The sequence below is a fragment of the Centruroides vittatus genome, unplaced genomic scaffold (assembly GCF_030686945.1).
Source record: "Centruroides vittatus isolate TY-2023 unplaced genomic scaffold, ASM3068694v2 scaffold_1015, whole genome shotgun sequence".
In the NCBI taxonomy this organism is placed as follows: domain Eukaryota; kingdom Metazoa; phylum Arthropoda; class Arachnida; order Scorpiones; family Buthidae; genus Centruroides; species Centruroides vittatus.
In genome coordinates this window covers 4,606,338-4,628,971 of record NW_027122666.1, presented here as the reverse complement: position 1 = coordinate 4,628,971, position 22,634 = coordinate 4,606,338, and the positions used below count along the sequence as shown (strand labels likewise).

At 30.0% G+C, this 22,634-nt stretch overlaps 1 protein-coding gene and 1 non-coding gene across 2 annotated transcripts in view; both read left to right on the top strand.

Moving 5' to 3' along the window:
* Positions 1 to 2,318: 2,318 nt before the first annotated feature.
* TRNAT-CGU (transfer RNA threonine (anticodon CGU)) lies at positions 2,319 to 2,391 on the top strand. The gene has a single exon. It is a non-coding gene; the product is annotated as a tRNA-Thr (tRNA).
* Positions 2,392 to 7,731: 5,340 nt separating this feature from the next.
* The window catches only part of LOC136986375 (alanine--glyoxylate aminotransferase 2, mitochondrial), a 29,017-nt gene continuing 14,114 nt past the window's right edge, over positions 7,732 to 22,634 (top strand). The window contains exons 1-7 of the mRNA XM_067283901.1: positions 7,732 to 7,984; positions 9,601 to 9,695; positions 9,787 to 9,977; positions 11,719 to 11,842; positions 15,037 to 15,131; positions 15,207 to 15,300; positions 21,274 to 21,471. Of these exons, the coding sequence (XP_067140002.1) occupies positions 7,957 to 7,984; positions 9,601 to 9,695; positions 9,787 to 9,977; positions 11,719 to 11,842; positions 15,037 to 15,131; positions 15,207 to 15,300; positions 21,274 to 21,471 (825 nt within the window). The 5' untranslated portion in view covers positions 7,732 to 7,956. The remainder of the gene's footprint in view (positions 7,985 to 9,600; positions 9,696 to 9,786; positions 9,978 to 11,718; positions 11,843 to 15,036; positions 15,132 to 15,206; positions 15,301 to 21,273; positions 21,472 to 22,634) is intronic.

The following is a 22,634-nucleotide window of genomic DNA, read 5'->3' as shown; positions in this document are numbered from 1 at the left end:
GTCGTTTGTAGTCGGACACTCATTGTTTATATCAAACTGCGAGGCAGAAACCATAAATCGCGGAGGAAGTCGTCCTACGATCGGTGGAAGATCGAATTCGTCTTCGATTTTGACTTTTATCACTCTCCAGGTAAGAGTCTCGTTACGTTTAGTAACCGGGGACCAACCACTCGGGAAGCGTGATTGAGGGAGAACGACCAATCAAAATGGACGAAAGAAAGAACGGAGATTGATATAATCTCCGACAATCGAGGACACCTGGCACTCGGTTAACGTTCCGAATAACCAAAACGCCGCGTGTCAACGCGCGCGCGCGCAAAAAAAAAAAAAAAAAAAAAAAAAAAAAAAAAAAAAAAAAAAAAATACAATTTCTCGTCTATTGTGTCAACCTGCCTATTGTGTCAACCGTGCCACTTCGGACTTAGACCGTGTCCCCGACTCCAATGGACGAAGTCTCCCCGTGCCCTACAGACTTGTCAACGCCACTGTCCCGGGGCCACCTTCGATCGACCATCGAAGAACCACATCGACGCCCAGGACGTCCGAACGACTGATTGTCCTAAAGCAAACTATTTTGTACATAGTATATGTTTATTTTATGTAAAAATAAACGGTTTTTGTCAGATACTTGTCGTCTTTGTCTCTACAGTCACCACCCATGTACGAATGGACCCTAGACCATTACTGACGCGCAATTAACTGATTGCCCCCTGGAAGTCGGCTTCTTACAGAAACACAGCTTCCCTATCATCAAATGTCACGGCATGCCACTGCAAATCACCATGCGTTACCAAAAAGGAGCTATTGAATTTTATAAAACTTTCAGAGCCCCAATCGAGTACCACGCATTGCCCGACCAAGATGTATGAAATGATCTGTAATTCCAACGGTATGTCATGTTACCAGCATTTTCTTAATTAACCTGATTAATCGTTAGGAAAATTGTTAAAGATGTCAACAGTTATTAAAAAATATTCCCTCCCTTAGCGACAAAGATGAATAGTCATGACAGGCGAACCGATAATTTCCATTATAAAATACTATGGTAATATTAAATAAACAACATACACTGTCTAACTAAATATCGCATGCTTGCTTGCAAATAACATTAATTTAATTTAAATGTACAGTTTAACGTAAACAAATGTTCCAGAATTAAGAAATGATTAACGGATATTTCATTTTAAACACGATTTCTCAAATTGGTTGCCAGAAATTCCCGGGGGGTCAATCGATTTATCTACCAGCTGATAAATTACTAGAGGTCATTTGGAGGTCGACAGATAACTTTATTCCATTACATTTAAAGACAATAAAAACATAATAATTGTTACACTTTTAAATTTAAGTAAAGTAAAACACAACTTTTGCATTTTGATGTTGTGTTTAATAAAAAAAATATTTTTAATTCACATTTGTTTATTTATACGAGTAATTTATAATTTACTCTTATTTCGGTTTAATATAGAAAAGGGATCGGCGAATTAAATCTGATTTTAGAAAAAAATTAAGAAGTAACAAAGTTTGAAACCCATATGTAAACACTGTACACAGTTTGATTTAGAATATCAAATGAAGTGTTTAGTAATACTATACAGTAGTTAATATAGTAATAGTTTTAAAAATATACCTGTGTAGGAATTCAGATTTAAACAAATACATAAACATGTGTTCGTTTTTTATGTCCTTGTTCAAGTAAAATACAAAGAATAGAATTTTAAGCCAGAATACAAAGATTTTGTAGCAATTGGTAAGTTACACAATTAATAACGATTGTTTCGATGAAATAATAATATTTTTATATTAAATACAAATAACTTCACGTTAATGTTATATGTTGCATTATAGAAAATGATAGGAGAACATATTAAAAACTGTAAAACAAGTATCGGCGAGATTCGAACTCGCAATTTCCTGTTTACACGACAGGCGCTTTAACCAACTAAGCCATGACGTCAAACAATACAGCCTCTCTTTCAAATTGATTTTCTTCAATGTTGCTGTTCGTGTAAAACTTTTCCTTAACATAAACATGCATTAAAAGAGATATGATCGAATATCCGACTTTCATTCAAGATCTAGATTTAAACATCTATGGTATTTTATTGTTTAATTTTCAATACTTATTAATACGCATCTTATTGACTTTCAAAAGAATTGATAAATTGAATATTATTCCTTTGTATATTAAATTTATATATCTTGTACATTCAAAAATGTATAAACAATGCAAACAACTTTAAAAACTTCGAAATAACTGTGTATAAAAATGAAATTCCAGCAAATACAATTAATAGTTGGATGAATCACTAATAAATGGCACCGTAGCTTAGTGGTTAAAGTGCCTGTCTCGTAAACAGGAGATCACGAGTTCGAATCTCGTCGGTGCCTCGATTTTTACGTAACGTGACGAAAATATATTCTCAATCTCGAAAGAAAGATCGTTTGAAATATATAAACTCTAGACATGATGCTGAAAATTTTGATTTAGATTTTCATAATTAAACATGCAGCAATTTAACGAACGATTAAATAACAGCTATCTCAGTTTTGATTGTTTACTGAAAATTGAAGTTTCCATCGAATAATATGAAAAACAAGCAAACTGAAATTTTCAAACGCCAAACGAATAGAAGTTTTTCAGTTACTACTTATGTTTGTTTTGCCGTAGTTATTGTTTTATTATTGCAAGATACGCTGTTGCCATATTATTGAGAATAAATAGCTAAATAGCCGTAATTGAATTTTTCTAACTTTTTTCGTCTTGTGGCACTAAGAGGGTCGTTTTTCAAGCCCGTTCAGGTGAGTTCGGCCAAATCAGCAATAGGGCGGCCGGATGGTGAGGGACAGGGTCCGACGTAGCCGGACGGATCAGCCCGAAAAATTCCTGGGGATTTTCGACCCGTCCGAATTTTATCCCAGGTCATTCAGAGCGGTTAGCTGCCAACTTGACCGAGCATCGCACTCTCATTATTTATTGATTTATTGGACTGTAATTTTCAAAAATCATAGATCTATAAATTCTCACTGGCGTCCTTCTGTCTTTCTCTGTCCTTACTTAATCTCGAGAACGGAGTTAGATTAAAGCCGAGACCAGATGTGGAAAGCTTACGGGCATGAGGTTCCGATTAACTATAACGAACTTTCAGTTTGAACCAGAAATTACGTTATTTCAACTCAAAAATTTGCCACTGAAAGAAGTTAGATAGATACCTGGCACGATTCTATTGATAACAGGAAAAGTATGGTGTACAGGGGCAAGACATTACTAATTTGAAGTGAAAAGCATACATTTTAAATAAAATAAATTAAAAATATGATTAAAAATTGCAGCCAAGCATTGTGACGACGTAACAATAAATAACTGCTCGTTGTTATTACTATTTATTGATAACAGTCATTTCGTATTTAGTTTTAGATCCGAATAAAATTGAGCGAGAAAAAGTAACAAAATATTTTGCATTTCTTTCGTAACACTTCGCGTATCGCGAGTTGTTCAATATCCAAATTTCTCCACGGACCACCGGTTGGCGACTGCTGTTTTTTTTCCTTTTTTTAACTCTTTTCGCCCTGCGGGTTCTAAGAGGGCCTCTTTTTAGAAGGCCCATTATGGGTTCGGACAGGCCCACAATGGGGCGACCGGATGGTGAGGGACGGGGCCCGACATATCCGAACGGACCACCCCCCGAAAAATTCCTGGGGATTATTCGACCCGTTCGGATACGATCCCAGGTCCCCCAGAGCGGTAGGCTGCCACCTTGACCGCTTAGCCATCCGGCCACTAGCGACTGCTGTTATAGACTATTCAATAAAAAAATTTCGTGACGATTCAATCCCACCACCATGGACCAACCACCAATCCCCATTTGCTTCGCTCAATCCAACCGTTAATCTAGTTTGCTTTCTCGTACTAACATTACTCTCTCAGGGTGCGTTTACTTCTGAGCTAATTTTACTGTCAGCACGCTCAGCCTATATACTTTCGTCCGAGCGCCATTGGCATTTACTTTAGAGCTATGTGACGTCATGTTTAGCGAAATTGACAAGCTCGGAGTGCTAGCTACAACGCCGGATTAAGCCTCTAGCGGGCCCTAGACAAAATTTAAATTGGGGCCCCATATAAACAAGTTGCTTGTAAACAAATCTTAAATAATGTCACTTAAAATTTTTATTAATAATAGAGAATACAAACACTAATACAATAATCATTGTACAACAAAAGAGTTTCTGGTACAATGAGAAATGTACAGCGCTTTGTCGTCTAGGAACGCATCCCCCGCGTTAAGCGGGGATGCGTTCCTAGACGACAAAGCGCTAAACGAAACAGCTTTAAACGAGACCATTTTGACATAGAGTAAATAGGGATAGGGGAACACGCGACTAAAAAATAAGCAATTTTACTATAATTTTAAGTAATTTTTATATAAATTTTCGCATAATAATATATGTTAAATAACACATAAACTTGTTTTTTGCGATGAAATCCTGTAGTTTCATTGACCGCTTTCTTTTTCTTTCCTTAAGCAAATGTCGGTAGCAGAAGATCGCATCAAAAATGCCTCGTTTTGCTTTGGCACTCCTAACAAAATTTGGATCATTCGCTACAATTTCATCAACGATTTCGGTTATCGTTACCAAACTTTTCCTAAGGAAATCTGTAGCAAGTTCTTTGGTTCTTCGTTTTCAAAATCTCTACTTTCCAGTTCTATACGAATTCCTTGTTCTGCCAGTTCTTGAAGTCGTCGTTGGTAAGGCTCTTACCAGAAACCTGCAGTAACTCCACAGTATCCTGCTCGTCTACATCTGTTTCGATTTTGTCAACCTAACGATACAGCGATAGACTCTTCTCGGTGAGAATTCTTGGATACCTCCAGCCATAACTTCTTCCACACTCCGTTCATGCATTTATCAGTTAATTCTTGCCAAGCGAAGTCCGTATTTCCAATGGCATCCATGATGTCATATTTTTTCCAAAATTGAACAAAACAAACATAGATTTAAGGAAAGTACAGCGCTACGACGAATTGCCACCTTTTACTGATTGGTTCGTGTTTGGGAATAATTGTATTATATATGAATTAATGAAGTACCGCGTTAATTTGAATCAGCATAAATTTTGAGCGTTTTTTAGGCGTCAAGCAGACCGAGTTATATTGAATCAGCGTTAAGCGGGGTCTTACTGTGTATAATTTTAGCCATTAATCAGCCTTTTGAATATTTAAATTTTTCGTTTTTGGATTTTCATTTCAGAAAATTGATCAATCTAGCCGTTTGAGAGTGTGTCTTTCTTTAATAAGCATTGTTAAAGACAGCCTTTCTGTCCTATCGAATTTCTTAAATAATTTTTAACTCGTTTTAAAACAGAGAAAGATTCTGCACTGAAGCCGGGCCCCTCCGAATTACGGGCCCTAGACATTTGTCTAATTTGTCTATTGGTTAATCCGGCCCTGGCTAGCTAATTCGTTGTCGAGCTTTGCGCTCATTCAATATGGCTGCTCTCATGAAAAAATTACTTTTTGTACAAAGTAATGAAAATGGAATTATTTTTGGAAAAATAAACGGCAGAAAGTATTTTTAGTGGTAAATTTCAATTATTTGTTGTATAAAATATTTACAAAGATCTTTTTTTATTGTGTAAGGTTCAATAGCTTTAGATTACTTTTTTCATAAACAGATGTGAAACAAATTAAGTTAGACTCATTGTTTATGATTAAAAGTGAAGTTTACCTTATACGCGTTTGGAATCTTCAGAAATGTTATGTTCAGAACATTAAATAAATCGTAAAGAAATGAACAGCATTAATAATAATCCAAAACTACATAAGTTCGTATACTTGAATGAATGTGTACTTACATATGGGAAATGACTTCTCAAGAAATTGTATCATTTGAATACCATTTTCTCATTACAAACTAAACTATATGATGACTGAGTAATACTTATTTCTATTGAAATAAGCTGCTGCTACTTCAGTTGATGTCTTAATAGCCATATGCTTTTCATCAATAGAGCCTCTAATTCCAGAAAAACCAGATTGGGTATAAAAAAATTCCATTAATCTTACATCATCTTGCTCTGTGATGGACAAGAGATTATTTTTTCATTTTCATTTAACACCAAGAGAGAATTAACAACCTTATTTAAAATATTCCACGCAGTCCGCGTAGACATATTAAAACGATCGCCAATACCCTTAGAGAAAAGAAAGAAAGAAAGAAAAAAAAACGTTTTGTATTTAATATCAATTATTTGTTGATTTTGAACTCAGTTTAGTTATACCATAAAAGAGCAACGTCACATTCATTCGCTGGGTAAAAAAATTGCATTAAATATATATAATCTGCTATTCTCTTATATACTGCATCTAATTTCATATATTACTTCGTATAAACAAACCTGAACGATTCTTGATTTGCCAATGTCCATAGGCAGCATAAAAGTTACTTTTGAGGAGACACAAGTCGTCTTTCAGAGAAAAGTAATTTTTCTGTGTCTAAAATTGGGGGTTATTTTTTAAAGGAGACTCAAAAGATTCTCTTGTAAGTCTAAGATACTGTTTAAAATCGGTTGGTTTATAAAAAAAGTAGAATCTCTTCAATAAAAGTTTCTATCTTTTTTATTTGATTTTACTTTTGTTTTTTCTTCTTTCATTTTTTCTACAATTATATCCACAATAAGACCATCCTCGTCCGATTCGGAATCAAGAAAGTTCTATCTGTAACGTAACATTTAAAATAGCAGCTTTGACAATATTATTTGCAGGAAACCGCCATATTTCTTGTTAGGCGTTCGCGTTTACTTTCGAACTGGACATGTAAACACGAATACACATACTAATGACGTCACTTCGGTGTTTAAAAGTAGCACTATTAGTTCAAAAGTAAACGCACCCTCACTTCTCGGGCTTCGTCTCTTCATTTTCAGTAAAGACTGTTCATTAAAAAAAAAAAAAAAAAAAAAAAAAAAAAAAAAAAAAAAAAAGATAATGACGATTCATCGATTCCCAGAGCCGCTACCTCTATTTTTCGTGACGATTTTAAGCTAAGCATTTTATAGAAACAATAATAATAACTTAGCAATTTGTTTCAGTAAAATAACGAATTGTAATTACAGTATATCAAAGGCATTGATCCTGAAATGATTTATTAAATAGAACTTCTGTTAGCAGCAGATGACATCAGGAAAAAATTGCTGATTGTTTCTTCTATTAATAGCTCTTAATAAAAATTAACTTTAATGGTTTTTTTTTTTCCTTTCTTTCAAGTTAAATATATCGTGTTAAATTTAAAGTGTTTGTAGGCAGAAGTTTTCCAACAAGATTGTTATTTATCTGTCTTTTTTTGGCTTTTGTGGATGAAATTATTTTTATCCATTCAAAGAATGTTACGTAGTTCTTTTTCTCTTCATAAATTCGGATGAATTTAAATAGGATTTTTCGTCACTTAAACAATAATTTTAAAACATTTGAAATAAAGAAAAACAATTTTCGATCAAGTTCTATTTTTAAATAACTTTATAATTACATGGCAGGGTTTTTTTAAAAGAAAGTTTATATTATATACAGACTATACGATAAAAACCAAATACTGAAATAATTATATTAAATCAATAATTATTAAATATCAAGAAATTGAAGATAATGATAAATAGCATCCTTTCCTTATCGTAATATATGAAGAATTACTTTCGCCGGTGATGTACTGTACGGTACATTACATAACACACATGTTCGTATTGATTGTTGTCCCGTACGAGAATGCGCACGCTTTCCTTCCCGCCATAAATAACGAATCGCTACCAAAAGTTTCCCTGACAAATCCTTCTCTCCACATAAAAATGTAGCGTAAATAGCCTTGAAGTGGAACTGTTTATCTCTGATCTTGAACTTTTTTTTATCAGAAATGATAAACAAACCTTTGCGGCTATAAACACCACCTTTCGAATTGCAATATAAAATGGACTCCCTAACAAGACTTATAACAGGTAACAATTGATATTATCAGTAATATCTGAATATGCTTTTCATTTATTCAAATATAAATTATCTTTATCTGTCAATTAGTACTCTATCAGGTTGTGGAAAATTATTTAGCCTATTTCTGAAATTACTATATACCTATTGTATTCAGAAAATAATGTATAGACTTAAACAAATAACATGAATTGTATTATAACATTTATTACTGTTTAATAATTTAAAGCCATTTTTATTATAATTTGGTAAGGAGTTAATTGTTGCATTACATTAAATTTTATCTTTATTAAAGATTATCCATATTTGTAAAGTGTTTTAACCATATCTGTCTGGCCTTGATATGGGAATATGTGATGAGGCATAAATAATCTATGTGATGCTAATAGAGTATGATAAATTATTATATAATATATTGGTATACATATATGCTATTGATGACATCATTAAGAAGTCTAAATAAATAATTTAGATTAAATAGAAAATTAAACTTAATATAAAAGACAATGTATAAATCTATTTTTATGATTTTAAACTTACATTTATAAAAACAATATTATTAAAAGATATTACAAATTATACAATATGTAACTCTGTATAATATTAATTTTGTAAAGATACAGTGTAATGGTAATTGCTATAAATTTGAATTAAATTAGGATATTGACATTTAAAAGTAAAAAATGGAAGAAATATTATTATTTGATAGATTATATTATTAAAATAGATTAATAATATAGAGGATTAATATATATTTGATATCAATCTTCTATAAATATTTTATTCTTTAATATTTGAATTCAAAAGTTTTATTTCTTCCTCAACAGATTTCTTAATTAAATTATGTTTATTTTATTCAACAAAAATTTGTTTGAAATTTTGAAATAAGAATAATTCAATTTTGTTAATGAGGACTATCTTGTGAAAAATGGAAATTAAACAAAATATTTGCCTCGAAGTTAATTCCAATAAGATTTTATCAGAATGTAGTAAATATATAAAGAAGATGACTTAGAAATCATCAAGAAATATAATCCAAACTTCAAATTATAAAAGTGAATTTCTGGCCTAATCTATGAAATTTATCTTTTATCTAAATTTCCCACTGCTGTAAATAAATATGTAGGCCTATAATATTTATATAATAACCAGAATTCTAATTATAAGTGAAAAAATTAAATTAAGAAAAGTATATTTATCTACCTATTTAATCTTTTCTGCTATTCTTTTGGTTTATTTACTTTAACATATATATTAGATTTGTATATTTCTTTAATCAATGGCTAATAACCATTTAAGAATAAAACTAAATAATTTTATGCTGAATCAAGTGCATCAAATTTATGTAAACATATTTGATAACTTTACAAGATACTGTGGAATACTTTTTTACTTTTATGACAAATATAATGAATATATTCCATTATCTTAAGATTTAAATGATAAATATGTCGTATCTTTATAAATTAAGTAATATTTTAAGTTTTTTTTTTAAGCAAATTGTATTTAAATTTGATGTTAACATAAATGTTTGCAATATATGGTACCATAATTATTTAATTTATGTTTTGAGACTGTCAAACTATAATCAGTTTAATAATATTTAGATATATTTTTATTTTAACAGGAAGAAGCTTATCTTTGAATATTGTAAAAAGATTTTGTTCAAATGTATCTAAACCATCTCTTCCAAGTTGCAGTTTTCAACCTGAAAGTTATAAGGTATATAAAACTCATTTTTTCCTTAACATTAAAATGATAATTAAAACATAGAATACCTATATTAAATTTATTATCATATATTAACATTTAGGGTCCAGAATATGATACTGTTTTTGAATTAAGACAGAAGCATTTGAATCTTGCGCTTACTAATTCCCTATATTATAAAGAACCACTTTTAATTCATCAAGGCCATAAACAATGGCTTTGGGATCATAAAGGAAAAAGATATTTAGATATGTTTTCAGGCATTGTTACCGTTAGCGTTGGACACTGTCATCCGTAAGTAGTTAACAGTTTTATATTACTGCAATATCATTATTGACAAGAAATTAATTATTTTTTTACAAATTATAAGAAATATACTAAGATACAATGATAAAAATCAATATACTACATAATAGATATTGATTTTCGCAAAATTAATTAAAAATAAATCTATCTGGAATATGATTAAATATCCTAATTTTTCTTGTAAGTTTAAGTTAGAAGACTTCTTATAATCAATTCTGAAATTAGTATTAGCCACTAAACTGGCAGTTTTTTTTAAAGGTAAAGAATTTTCAAGGTAAAGAACATTTCACATTAATGCATTGAAAAATGCATTGATGTGAAATGTTGATTATATGAAGTCTGAATGTCATATAAGTAACATTTTTACTGTTGCAAATGTTTTAAAACTGAAGTTATAGTTGAATTTATATGTTATTCAATAGATCTTACTCTTCTATAATAGTTTAAAAACTAAAAGTTTTAACAAATATTTCTAAAATGTAGTTTCATTTATTTATTTTTGTATATATATTACTACAAAATTAAAATTTACAATAGTACACTTGTATATAATAAAACAAAAATTAACTTATACTATGTGATTTTTACAAATAATATCACCAATAAAGAAAAGACAGTTAGATCTATTATGATCATACTTCGGAATTGATTCTTATCAATAATAAAAATGTTTATATCTAAATCTATTTATTGGATTGGCCAAAAAGTTTGTGCAATTCTTCACATGTAAATATAAAGTAGTATATATTTTTTTAAATGAAGGAAATATCCTCATTCAATAGTGCAATTTTCCTTGTTGTGTAACAAGAATTATAGTCAATTAAACACTTCACTGTTGTGAATCTTCCATTACCCATCAGAGTGTGGTGCATCTTAGAGTTAAGAAAATCTACAGAACAAAATTTTATAAATCACTTCTTGCACAGTTATTCTTTGATGGCATTATCCCTGTACATCTTGCATAACTTTTTACATGTTTTTGCTGCATTTTTTTCCTTTTTGAAATAAAACAGTATTAAATGCCAAAAATATTCCTTTTGTATGCACACCTTTAAAATTATTCCAAAATTATAAAACAAACCCAATCTTCAAACTTTTTTGTTTGAATATACAGTTTAATATTAGCTATCAAATAAACCATATGCTTTAAAGATTTGAACTGAAGTTATGTTTCAAAGCATAACTTTAGTTCAAATCCTGAAGATTACCACAAAAACCACACAGACTGGTCAACTAAATACAATGCAATAGTCTATCACTAATATCACCAAAAAAGCTCACATAGTCAAAGCCTTCTTTGTATTGTATACAGTGATGTATGTTTCACAACTCCTCTCCCCTCATGCTGTACATTAACGGCCTGTTACTGTTATAAATTCAATTGTATCTTAAGTGAAGGTTTTCTTATACATACTAAAAATGTTATAATGATTTTAAATAATCACATCACTTTCAGATTGAAATACAAAGAATTTTTGTATTGAAATTTTTTATATTAACATTTGTTCTTTATCTGATGTAAAAGTTATATGCGAGATATGCATTTTATAAATGTAAAATTGATAAATAAGTTTTTATTCCTTTTGTGTGATAAAATTAATATTTATGTTTTGAATATATTATAAATTAAAAGTTCTTATAACTTAGATTAAAAAATAATTATATTTCTAAATCAAAAATGAATTTAAATAAATTTTATAAAAAATTAAAAATCAACTTTTTTTTAAAGGAAAGTAACTGAAGCAGCAGTTAATCAAATGAAAAAACTATGGCATGTAACTAATATATATATGTATCCACATATACAGGAATATGCTGAGAAACTAACTAGTTATTTCCCTGGTGACCTCAAGGTTTGTAATTTTTTAAATAAAGTTGCTATTACAATCTCAGGTGACCTGGTTTTGGGGGCTGTATCTCGTGAAGGGTAGCTTATAGAAGTATAGTTTCTTTGACTTTTTTGCTCGTATGGGTATGCTCTACAGCTCTGATAAGGTCCCAACCATCTCATTTAGAGCTTGAATTGTACCTTATACCTATTCAAGAATTAAATATTAAAGTTTTATAAGGTTTAAAGATGTTTCATATGTATAAAACATTTACTAGTTTGAAAAAAACTTCATCAACTAGAATGTTTTTGTGAGTATTAACATCATAAGTATTATTATTTATGATGTTAATAAACTCTCATATTATATTATTTAAAATTGAGTAGATGTTTTGTAATTTGACATGAAAATTTTTTATAAATATTATTGACTTTTATGTTTAAATTTATTTAACAGTAGATAATTAGGGTGCAAATTTTAAATTAAATTTTTGATGTTTAAATTTTTTTCTTTAAATGTTAAGCACATTTTATTATTAACATTATTGCTTAACATTATTTTGATGAAAATAATTACTTATTAATTAAGTAATTGAAATATTTTATTGTAATACAGTTTTTAATTTCATTGATTTAACATGCTTTTATATTAATAAAGTTCTTATATTTTTATTCTGAATTTTTATATAAAATATTTCTGTTTTAAATTTTTAATTTCTTAATGTATAATAAATTTCTTTGCATTTTGATGACACACATTTATGTGATTGCTAGAGTTGCCACTCAGCTGGCTTGACCAGCGATTTTAATCAAGGTTGGCAGTCAGCAAAAATATCTAAGTGTCAGCAAAACAGTTTAAAATATAAACAAAATTGTATATTAACTAAAAAATTATTATCCAAAATTAATTTTAATATTCAATAACTTTACTTATAATGATAAGACAAGTTTCTCATAATTATGAAAGTTTTTATGATTTGTATATGATGTTTCAATACATTAAATTTTTAAATACAATTCATGTGTTTGTGCTAAGTATCTGTTTGCCATTTTAGTGTTAAAAATTGGTTTTTCAGATGAGCTAATTTAGACATTAGTCTGATTCGTCATCTCCTTGAATGTTTACGCCAGTGATACACTCGGGTTTTAATCTTGGGTGGAGCCAAATTAAAAATTAAACACATAAAAAATTTATGTGAATTCAATAAAATTCCCATTTTATGTGACTGATCATTCATAAATAGTTTAGAAATAGAAGATACAACACAATATGAACAAAAAAAAGAAATTTTAATTAGGAAAAGACCATTATAAAATTTTCTAGTGTTTGTTTTTATTTTTTTTGGAAGGTGCCATGGCCCCTTGCCTCCCTCTGGGTGCACAATTTTTTCGTGCAATTGTACATTTAAGAAACTCTGGCTTCAAGTAAATGAATTCAAAAATTGGTTAACTCGTGATGATGATGATAATATTTATTCAGCTTGTTGCATCATTTGCTGAACATCATTAAATGTGATGGAATTAAAGCATTTACAAGTCTGTGAAAAGTGGAAAAAGTGCGTCTTCTCATTTACCTTCCTTCTCCTCCTCCTAGTCATTACATCAGCTAATAAAGCTAGTTTCCAAAGGAGGCAACCCTGGTAATTGTTTTCTTAAGACATTATACAAATCAGTTATTATAAATAAACATATTCATTTTTTAAAGAAGTGATATTTCAATTACTTACAAAATTCAATTGGTTCATAAATCAGGAAGAAACTGTTTTTAATTTTGAACTTATCTGAAAAATTGAATAAACTGTATAACAATAAATTGGTTTGTGTAATTTGATTATCACATGCAACTATTAGAATACTGTATTTTCGTTTTGAAAACTGTTTTTAAGATATTGCAAAAGTCATAAAGATATTGAACAGTTCAAGGAATCATAAGTTTATTTATTTTTTGGGACATTATAAGTCCTATCATTAGATCAATAAGTTAAAGAATAACAAATTTGAACATAGAGCAGGATAATGAATTATTGACCAAATTCAAATCTGATTGTAAGATGTTTTAAATTTGAAAATGAGCCATTGAAAATATATAGGAAATTTACTTTTCAATGTCATGTAAAATTTAAAAAAGTTGAGAATAGATATTCTAGAAAATGATAATAAATAATGAATCTTGGTAATTAATACAGTAATTTTAGTTGACATTTTAAAACGAAGGCAAGAACATACAATATACTTTATGCTAAGGTGTGGTGTGATGGGTTAAAGAAAACCACGTTATATGAATAATATTATGGATACACACGTATTACAAATAAGCGATAGTAAGCGATAGTAATAACAATTTTATTCGTTTGTCGACGTAAATTACAAAGGCTAAGCCGATTATTTTTTTCTTTTGTCCACAATGCGTGTAGTGCGGATTGAACATTCAAACCCCGAAAGTGGTTGGTTCACAATCGGTTTTAATTGCGTTACAGTACTAATTAAACCTACTTAAATTAGACTATGACTAATGTTAGTTAGATTAAAAAAAAAAGGAAGTATAGGATAGTTGTGTTATAAGAAAACCCCTCTTCTTTGTTTGGCGAGTTAGGAAGTCTATTACGATTAACAAAGGTCATAAACTGACCACGTGGAACTCCTTCGGTGGGACGAAACATCCAAATAAAAAAAAAACTACGTTATCTCTTGATTACTCCAATCTTCGAACACAACTCTAGATCTCCCTCTCTTGTTCTTTTCTTTTTTGGTGACTTTCTCCCTCTCTGCACATGTTCCTCCTCTCGTAGTCCTCCCTCGAATGCCAAAAATCCACTTTCTCACCTTTGACACGAAGTGGGTGACCTCGCACTCGCCCAAAACTCACCACGAGAAAAATATTTTAGAAAATGAGTAAAAAATTATAAATGATAGGGTTAGTGGAAACAATGCTAACCGTTAACTTATAAAATATGATAATATATACATAATTACATGGGGGGGGGCTTTACCCACCACAAAGGATCTACTTTATTGATTTAGAAAACAAATTGCTCTGGTTAGGTTAAACTTGTATATACAAATTACAGCATATACATAGTTTTGAATTGCAGAATGCACTGGTATAATAATCTTTAATTTAAATTTTTGTCTCATAACAATTATAAATCAGTCACTTCTTTAAAATTTTGTTTTTACAGAAAATGATGACTTTTTTTAGAAACCTCTAACTGCTTTCAGGTGTGCTTTTTCTGTAATAGCGGATCAGAGGCAAATGACTTGGCAGTATTAATGGCACGTTTATATACTGGTGCATTTGATGTTATATCTTTGAGGTAACTTGTTTTTAACATTTATTAAAATTATTAGATTTTTATATTACAAATTAAACATTGATACTTAAAAATTAGAAATGCATATCATGGATGCACTCCACATACTCAGGGACTAACTGCACTACCTGCATGGAAATATCCACTGCCACAAGGTTTTGGAATTCTTCACGTAAGTACTTATAATTGTAAAACTTTTTTGCTATAAAAATGTGTAATCTAATTTTATTTTTTTATTCAAAATATGATAAAAAAAATTTTGAAATTGTATGCCAAAGATCAGGATGGCTTAAATACACTAAAATACTTTTTCCATAAATATTCAGTGCTGAAATGGGGTATGTCTTATATGCTGTAAAATATAGTAATATTAATAATCTGATGGCATAAGAATAGTGTTAACAAAACATCAGAATAATAAACTTATAACTGTTTGCTTATGTTGTTGAGAGAGGGGAAAAAACCTACTGTGAAATTTTATGATTCACATGCTCTATATGAAAATGAATTTGAACTTTATTTTCTAAAATCTGTGAATATGAACTCATTTGAATGTGTTGTCAATTTAACATTGATATTTACTAATGGTAATATGAATTTATAAATTTTATTTTTAAAAGTTTAACATAAATATTATAATTAAATTCATAAATTTCATTTAGTACATTTTTTAATATTAACTTTATAGAGGAATGGTATGGTCATTTACAGAGTTGAAATAATATTTCTGAAAATCATGTCTCACATTTCCATCAATAAAACTTGAATTTGATATATTAATTTCTAACATTATAATTAATTTCATTAATTTGTGCATTTCCAACTTTTCATTCATAACTGCACTGCTATTAAATGCTAAACAATGGCACATAATCACACTATAATCAGAAAATTTGATTGAGATTATAAACATTTCAGATCTTTTAATTTCTCCTATGCAATTCTATTTTTATGTATTACTCACACAATCACTTACCTGAAAGACTTATACCGATCGCTGCAACATCCTCCAACACACTACATCCAGGTGACTATATTCAGATTAATTGACTAGTGTATCGACACATACTCCATCAACACTAGCCCAGGACTCTCTCTGCACGACCACTTTTGACATGTTATTGCTGTACACCCATAGGAGCAGCTGTTCATGGGTATATTCAACTTGATGTTGTTCCCTTGCCTTGATGTCGGTGTACCTCGGCCAGCTTTTTTTTATTTTTAGTTCTAACAGCATTGTAGGTAACTATAATCGGTTAACTGCATCCATAGCCAAATCGGCAATTGTACATATGTAAATGTTTCTATACTATTTCAGCTAATGCATTGTAGGACACATTGTGACCTCTTCCTTACCACCTTCCTTCCTTCCTTCCTTTCAACCCTCCCCATTCCTCTCTCCCCTCTTTTTCCATGGCTAAGTCGTCTAGACAGCCTTCTTACTTTAAATAAAATAAATAAATAAATCACTTACCTGAAGATAAAAGAAAAAACATAAGAATTCTCATGAATTTAATTTTCAAATTTTGATATCAGAATGTTTATAGAAAGTAAAAGGAAAAATTATAGATTCTGATGCTACAAATTCTGAAATTCTGAAGACAATCTTATGCCATTCATATACAGTATATGAATATTTCAAAATTTCATTTAAGACTCTGGAAAACTGCATTTACAACAAATCTGGATCTTCTATTATGTATAAAATTTTTAAAAAATATTAATAAAAATATATAAGCCATCTGATTTGTCTATATACTGCAGTAAAAAATAAACTTAACTTTTGATATTGCCTAGCATTGGCTGTAACTATGATCATATACAACTTCAAATATTTTCTTAGATATAACTACTTGTACACAAGATGCCTGTATTGAAATGGATTATAATACAAAATGTTAAATAATTGGAGTATGTATTTGTGCACTGTCAGAATTCTGAATGATACATTACAACTACATACTCCAATTATTTAACATTTTGTATTATAATCCATTTCAATACAGGCATCTTGTGTATCTTAGTTATATCTAAGAACATATTTGAACTTGTATGTGCTCCAGTGGCGTGCTGTCATTGGAAGCGATGGAAGCGCCGATTCCACCTTCCAATGACCTTTCCTTGTATTTTATAAAATATAAATTTTCATATTTTAACGTAGTTTGAATTAATTAAAATGAATATTTTATTATAACTGCATTATGTATCTTTTACAAATTTCTATACTACATGTGAAAAAAAACGATAAGATTGCTATTGTATATTCGAATAATTCGGTGGCGGAAGGAATGTCGAAACCGGGTCAGTTTCTAATCAGCCAGATTACATAGGCATTAGCACATGCGGTTTACAGAGCACCAACCTCACCCGGTTTAGCTGGTAGAAGCGACACACGCGTACGGAGTCCAACTTTATAACCCGAACCGGTTCTGAGCTGTTAGCCGCCTGCCTGTCAACTTCCAAGCAGCCAGATTATAGGCATTGGTGCATGCGCTTTACAGAGCACCAACGTCACGGTTTAGCTGGTAGAAGCGACACACGTGTAAAGAGTACGCGACTTTATATCCCGGAGCGGTTGTGGGCTGTTAGCCGCCTGCTAGATATTCGGCCACCCTCGCCCGATTATGTGAATCATGAGCAGACTAGATCAACGGCGGGCAACCCGCGGGCCAGCTACGGCTGGCGAAAAGTTTCTATCCGGCCCACGAGATCTTTAATAGATTATTAAATTGGAAAAATAACTATTAATTAGTTATTTTTCCAATTCTTTGTAATTTTCGAAAACGATAAAAAAATAAATGTAGTAATTAACTTTTTATTTATTTATTTCATATTTGCAGACTAAAAAAATTATGAGTCACAAGAAGGCGTCAATTAACTACTACGGCGCGGAAAAAAACGTAAAATTTATTCTGGCCCATGTTATAAAAAGGGTTGCCCACCCTAGACTAGATTTATAACAACCCAACCAATAGGAGTTTACTGGTACGTTTTTATGATAGTTCTGTATAGTTGACAGGAGTTTAAAAAATCTCCATTAAAATATTTGATATATTTATTCTGCGTTTATTCTGCTCTCCCATCTTATATTACTTACGGATTTCGATGTTAAACCGGTGATATTACGATTTAGTATGTCCCATCTGTAAGGGGATGCAGAAAAAACATGTACAATTCTAGTACAGTGTTAAAAATTAACTGTTACTTTGGCAGCATCATTTACAACCAAATTTAATGAATGAGACGTACAGTACATACAATGGTACAAAAAAAAGCTCTAGAATTTATTTTCCTTAAATTTACGATTTATATATCCGTTGTCATAAAAATTTGTCTTTCCACTGTTTTCCCAAGACTACAGATATTCAGGTACAAAGTAACTGGTTTCGACTTATTTCTACTTAAGAAGTGACTAAATAATTAAGAGATTAGGGAATGGGGACATAAATAAAATCCTGTTGAAAGAGCCAGAATTTTACTTCAACAAAAGCTTAACAGAACCAATCACTCGCTCAGTACAGTGGGAAACTGATTTCCGTGTACACCTGGTATTAAAACGAATTAGTTAGAAAACGAATGACTATTAAGTTTAACATAGTTAGATTTTTACAGCTACGGTGAGAAACGTTTAAAATTTACAACAGCCCTGTGGCGTCCTTTGAGATATACTAGTGATGCAACAAAAGAGGCATTTGACATTGACTGGTATCGTCACCCTCGGGATTTGGCACGCACACACTCACTACACACCTACCTGGACCGTCACTAGTTCCATCCATTAGCTAAATAACATAAAATATTCTTTACTTTTTAAATCTTAAAACAATCCACTTAGTCAAATATCTTGATACGTGGATTGTTTTAAGATTTAAAAAGTAAAGAATATTTTATGTTATTTTTATGTACGTTTCTTTACAAAGCTATATTTTAATTATAATTTTCTTTAAAAGTATATTAATACAATCGAACAATACATTGTACCAGGTATGTATATCCATCGCACATTTTATTTCACCGAGTAAGTTTTTATAATTTATTTTTAATTTTAGCCCTTATATCGTGACTAGCGATTCAGAATGTAATTGTGATATTAAAAATACATTTAGAGAAGTCTACAATTTTTACTGGCTTATCGAACAAATGAATACGAATGGACCCTAGACCAGTGATTCTTAACAGGCGGCCGCGGCCCCTGGGGGTCCATAAGAAGTTTGCCGGGGCCGCCAAATTATGCAAAATTTCCTTCAGAATATAATAACAAGAAAATTGATGTATAATCCGAATATCGTATTGAAAAGTGAAATAAGAAAGATAAAGTTTTCCTATTTAGTTTTTATTTATTTATTTTGTATTTCTTCCTACATGCAACTTTGTTAGTACAGAAGAAATAAATGTAAATATGCTACTTACACCGCAGTATTTACTTCTTTTATTCCAAAGCAATTTTAAGAAACTATTAATGCTTGGAATTTTAAAAATAATTAGGAAAAATAGTAGGCTTTGAAAATTTAAATATTTTTGCAAAAGTTATGCAAAATCCTTACCACAAGTGGGTGTTTTAGTTTTAGTTTAGTTTTAGCATTGACATTAGATCGATTTATCGACATGTTTCTTATTTTATTTTCTGTTAAAAATTAATGAGTTTTCATGTTTAATTGTGAAGTTTGAATGTTATTTAAATAGATAATGAAATAATAAAATTATGATTTACATTTATTATATAAAAAATAAAGCAATAATAAAAAAATCAATTTATTATAGATAAATTATCAAATTATCAAATATAAATTATTATTAAAAAATGGGGGTCACAAAAAAATTATGAAATATTTGGTGGGTGACGAGTATAAAAAGGTTAAGAACCACTGCCCTAGACCATCACTGACGCGCAATTAACTGATTGCCCATGGAAGTCGGCTTCTTACAGAAACACAGCTTCCCTGTCATCAAATGTCACGGTACGCCACTGATGTGCTCATAATTACCGCTAAAATCATTTCCAAAATTTGCAAGAGATTAAAAAATATTGTAGACAATAAATGATCTGGTCAACATTTTGGGAATATTGCTAGGCTCTGTATATGCCAATGACTTGAAAATACATTGGGTCTGTTCTCATGTTATTCTGAACAAGTTAACAGATGAGCAACATGCAGAACATACACTTAGCTCTTTATCCATTCTGTTGATTAGTTGATATATAGAGTGATTATTGGTGATGAATTCCAGTATTTCTTGTACAATCTACAGAACAAATGCATTTCTTTGACATGGAAATTAGCATTTGACATAGAAACAAGACAGAAAAAATTTTGACAGATTCAAAGGGAATGTAATACTTGTGGCTTTTTTATATGAGAGACTTGGTGTCTTACAAATTTATTCACAATAGTAAACCTATTAACAAGGAGTCATTTACTGACATTCTTAGTCACCTTCATGATTCATTAAGATGAAATGGCCTCATTTCTGGCAAGTAAAAAACTGGGAAAGTGTAATATGCCAGAACATTATTGTTCTGGCATATTATACTGTCCTAGTTAGTGAATATCTAGCAAGACATCAGACTTCACAGCTTCCTTACTGGACTTTAATCCTTCAGACTTTCATGACTTTAAATGAAAACTCTATTGAAAGACCATAGAATCAAATCAGCAGAACATGTAAAAAGCACTGTGATTATTACACTTGAGTTAACAATGGGCTGCAAGACTTTATTTTAATAAGTGGTATGAACATTGACAGTAGTAGGTAGCTACAGAAGATATTTATTTTGAAGGTGGACTTCTATAAATACTGATACTATTAACATAATAACTATTTATTAACATAATAAAAGTTTTAATATAACAGAGTTTATTTTTGATTCTACATACATATAGATATATGCATTTTGTGTAAGTTATGGTAGTAGAATTTTGAATGAATAGTATGAATGAGTTTGAATGAGTAGAATATTTATTCATCTTAAAAATGTAATGTAAATAATAATTATATTTGTAAAAGTTCTAAAATTGGTCAGGCTATTTTTTTTATTATTATTATATTTTATTTTTCATTTATTTTAGCTCATAAGTATATTTTTAAATTTAAAATGCTATAGACTATATACCTTATTTAATAATGCATTTTTTATTTTGTAAAGGCTATGAATCCTGATCCATATCGAGGAAAATGGGGAGGATCACATTGTAGAGATTCACCTGTTCAAACTCAAAAGAAATGTGATTGCAATCCAGGTATTTGTAAAGCTTCTGATTTATATGCTGAACAGCTTCAAGAAGTTCTTCAGTATTCACTTCCACAAAAGAAAGTTGCTGGATTTTTTGCAGAAAGTATTCAGGTATAAATATAGAATTTGACAAAAGGTAATTTTGGAAAATCATAAACAGAAAAATAAAATATAAAATTCACATGTAGTGTAATATGTATTTTTTATTTTGTAAATTCCTGATTCATATTGAAGATTTATTTACTGCAAACTGTTTTATTTTTCTTATTTATGACTTTGCTTAACAAGAATCAATATGTATAATTATTGAATTACTCTTAGCAAGATTAGGATAATTTTAGTGAAATTTGAGAACAGCAGTTCATTATACAATAGAGATGTAATTTTATATATTATACTCTACTTTTATTTCTGTTGTTTTTGTTATACTCATTTTAAATGTAAAGAAATACAATTTATACCTTTTCTAAGATTTCCTGCTAAGAACTTTTTTATGAGACAACCATCTTTGGATTTTATACAATAAAAATTAAATAATATAAGATAGATTTAAAAAACAATAAAGATTTTTACAAATTGATATCATAATGAAAAAATCTGTTATTAAATTTAGATTGGATTTTAATCTAAAACAGTTTTTTAAATATGGAATAATGGCTAAAATTAATAAAGTATTATCTGATGATCTGGGATTGAATGTGGGTAGTCAAAAAACCCCAAATTTTTGGAGTGGTCCGTTCTGGATATGTAGAGTCCCATCCTTCACTACTTTGTAATCTCCACTGGGGGCTTGACTAATAATATAAAGTGGTCTTCAGTAATAATATACAATGGAATCTTGCTTAACGAGCATAATTTGTTTCATAATCATACTCTTAATGCGAAACACTCATTAAGCAGAACAAATTTTCCCATATAAATTAATGTAAAATACGATAATGCGTTTCCTGCCGAAAAAAATACTCAAATATTTTATGTATAACATTTTTTCAAAGAAAAGTATACAATATACATTGTTAAGGAGTGTGAATCATCATAATCTTTTCTTCTGGCATGGAATAAACCAACCTGGAATACAAATTTGATTTACAGAAAACAAAAAAAATCACAGATAATATGTCTTCTGATAAACATGCCAAACAATATGCCAAATTCTTGGGCTATGTAAAGGCTATAATTAAATATTAAAAATTAAACAATTTGACTAGAAGTAGGCAGTTACGCTTCTAGTTCATATGAAATTTAATAATTATAAATAAATAATTTTTAATTTA